This window comes from Propithecus coquereli, unplaced genomic scaffold, assembly GCF_000956105.1.
Source record: "Propithecus coquereli isolate 6110/MARCELLA unplaced genomic scaffold, Pcoq_1.0 Scaffold264, whole genome shotgun sequence".
NCBI lineage: Eukaryota > Metazoa > Chordata > Mammalia > Primates > Indriidae > Propithecus > Propithecus coquereli.
The window spans coordinates 1,746,715-1,750,188 of record NW_012148219.1 but is presented as its reverse complement, the minus strand read 5'-3'; the positions used below and the strand labels follow the sequence as shown (position 1 = coordinate 1,750,188).

The following is a 3,474-nucleotide window of genomic DNA, read 5'->3' as shown; positions in this document are numbered from 1 at the left end:
CAGAATAGGTATTTTATTAAGAAAACTATATCCCACAGGTAATCGACAATCTCTTTGATATGACGGTAATAGGTGGTAGTACACAAGGTTTGCGGCCACATATTTTACTTTGTATAGTCATGACCTGACACAAGGCTAAAACCTTCAGAGAGTCCTCTGGCCCCACATACAAATACCGATTGTAACTGCAGGGACATTTAAAGAACAGTAAAAAAATGCTTTATGAAAAAGAAGGGTAAGATTATGTTACTGTGTAGATGAGAAAAACAGAAAAGACAATGGAACTATTTAAATAGGAAACTGGAATTGAGGTCTGTTTGCTCTCATTTAGGCAGGTAACAAATTTATTAAGTTAAAACCATAGAAATAAGAAAGAATGTTTTATAAACAAAGAGAATAAACAGCTAAGAGTAAGACAAATGTTAGATAAATGCTTTAATTCAGATCAGATGCATAATTACTAATAAATCATTACATGGGCTATCATTTAAATAAGTCTCTTTGTTTCGGAACAGAATTTATATTATTGCCATGGTTCGTATTTTATCATTCTTGTGTCTGTGGCATCCTACTTACCTAGACCATGCACTGAAAAATCAAAACACAATTCATGAAACAGATTAGAAAAAGATCATATCTGTTGCTCCATCAGTTGTGTTATCATTTACTTATTGTTAAATATGAACTTCATATCTATCCAGTCCATAAAATATTTGATTTACTGTTACCACATGAGGCAAGGATCATTTGAATAAACACATTTTCAAAAGTAGTCTGCAGTGGGATTGTGAAGAAACATTTTGGAGATTCAGAAAAAAAAAATGGTTTCAAATTGGAGATTAAATATTGATTTTATGATTTGGCTAGTCTTTTAAAATAAATACCTCACAAGTCAGGCTCCAATCTTGTGATGCCTGAGTGTCTGTTGCATTTTTTAGGTCAGGTCAGATAAGCTCAGGTAGTTCTTTCCTCACTAATCCATTTAATGTGCCGAAGATGATCATTTGACCAGCCACTTAACAAAAAATAAAAGGGACCCTCAAGTGACTGGTACTCAACAAATATACGTTGCATTTAACTATCTTGTATTATGTTTATGTAGAGCATCATATTAATGTGAAGGGAACAAAGAAGAAAAAACCCTGATCTCTATCCTTAGTGAAGTTATAACAGTAAGACTTCAAATTCGATCTTTTAAAAATACTGCGCAAAGCTGTCCAACTCAGGTATTTAACAAAACTATGCCTCCTGCACACCACCCTTTCCTCTTCTGCGCTGCATTTCCTAACCTGCTTGTCCTACTCCAGCTTTGTCCAAAGCACTCGTCACTGTCTGACATATTATATTCGCTTATTTGCTTAAGCTCCTTCTCCCCGGACTAGATTATAAGCTAATAGGCAGGCACCCTTATGCATTTGTTCACTGCTGTATATGCACCGCCTCCAGTAGGGCCTGGTACTCAGTAAATACTGAGTAAGTAAATGAGAGGACCACTGTTATTTTGGTTTTCCAAATTTCTAGCTTGCATTTCCTTTCTAAGATGATGGCTGCATTTTTTCCCATCCAGCTTTCTCTTAGGCACACAGTGGCCTGCGTTACGTGATTCCACTTAATTGTGATGCCGGGTGAGTTATTACTTTCTCTGACATTCAGCAGAATGGGGATCACAAAAGTATCTGTGAGTTGTGAGCAATAAACGAGGGAATTCATATGAAGTACTTAATGTGGCACATACTAATGCTTAATACATTTTTAGGTGTCATTGTTCTTACCATTACGATTATTACATTATTTTCTTCTGTGGCAAATAGCTTATTGACTCTTGAGACGCCTCATAGTTAACATGACAGGATTCAGAACAGCCACCCCCAACGTGGCACCTGGGCGCACCTAGTATTTCAAGCTGAAGAAAACTGAGAAAACTGTGGAAGCGGGAAGGTCACTCTCTGACTTCTCTTTTCCCCTGATGTAGGTAATAAGACCCTCATTAACATCCTTATCTCTGAAGACACAGAAGAATCTCAACAAACAGGACTTGCTAAGTTCGCCCTAATTTATTACCATTAGATAATAACCTTTTGTTCTCCAATCATGCTTCTGCATGACTGTCCTTAAAAAATACACAGCTTTCCCTGTTTCTTTGGGTCTTCATTTCTGAAGACTGTCAGGTAAAATTTTTATCAATTAAATTTCTATGTTTTTCTCTTAATGTGTATTTTATTGCAGGGGTCTCAGCCATGAGCCCTGAGGATGGGTGAGGAAAAGATATTTTTTCTCCCCTATAAATGAGACTGGGAGCCATTTAGATTTAAGGTAAAGGTTCCAGGTGTTTGAATCTTCTGAAAAAAAAAAAATAGCTACTTCCCATGTAAGTCCTCTTTCCAGGGGCATTAATCTTCCTCTTTTGTGCCCAGAGAACTGTATATACCTCTGTGTAGTTGATAACATTCAGTCTTCCCTGCTACATTGTGCGGTCTTTTAGGGTACGAAATCTCTGTATCCTAAAGCAGGCACTCTATAGATGCTTGCCCAACGGATGGGTTACTATAAAGAAATGAGACTGATTTCATTATTTGTACTCATACCACATGTGCACTTTCATTACTGTTTCAAAATTACATTTCCCAATAGAAGGTCTTGATCTGGAGGATAGGATAGAAGATTTTAGCGTTGGAGAGAGATGTAGAGTGTGTGTAAGAATAAAAGCAATGTGCTGGAACTCAGCGATGTATTGCGAATAAAATGTGCTTAGATGGAGACAAAAACTAGTTCTCATTTTCTCACAAGTAGTTATTCTATTTTGATAGAAGGGATCTAATTTATATCTATCTTCCTTTATGGAAGTGTGACTATCCAGGGAGAAACTATGATGAAAATACTCTTGATAAAGTTGAAAAGCACAGTTATTAGAAATGAGGACTGTGGAATAGGAACGAGGCTCACAGCTTGAGGTTTGACCATATGTGGGAATTAAAATATAATAGGTGTTTAATGCCATAGCAAAAAAAACAACAACAAAAAAACTTTCAAGGAATTACTTTTAAAAAGTCATCCAAATAGAAAGCATTTAGTAATGCTTAAACCTTTATTCAAATGATAAAATCTTATAGTGCTTTATACAGGCTAGAGAACAGCAATTTTTACCTCTAGAAAAGGAAGCTTGAGACTGGCAGATTTTATTCCTGAATTAAGTATTTGGTAGGTATTCAAAATAAGAGATCAGAGAGGGAAAAAAACAGGTATCACAACACTTCTATATTCTGAAACTGTCACATGCTTTGGGTCCATCTCTCTGAATAATGCAGAAAGAACATTAGGAAAGTACTTACATTAGGCCTCAGCCTGGCTGCCAGGTCATAGTACTTCTCAGCTGCTTCGTTCAGGCTAGCCTGTCTGTAAAAGAAAAAAAATCAAACTATGCCATTTATTTCAAAATCACAGGTAGGTGAACAGGATCATTGTACAGAAAAATAA

The 3,474-nt window shown here is 36.3% G+C and overlaps 1 protein-coding gene across 1 annotated transcript in view; it reads right to left on the bottom strand.

Annotated features, from left to right (window-relative positions):
* The window catches only part of TMTC2 (transmembrane and tetratricopeptide repeat containing 2), a 456,219-nt gene that overhangs the window by 67,294 nt on the left and 385,451 nt on the right, over positions 1-3,474 (bottom strand). The window contains exon 11 of the mRNA XM_012647366.1: positions 3,330-3,393. Within this exon, the coding sequence (XP_012502820.1) occupies positions 3,330-3,393 (64 nt within the window). The remainder of the gene's footprint in view (positions 1-3,329; positions 3,394-3,474) is intronic.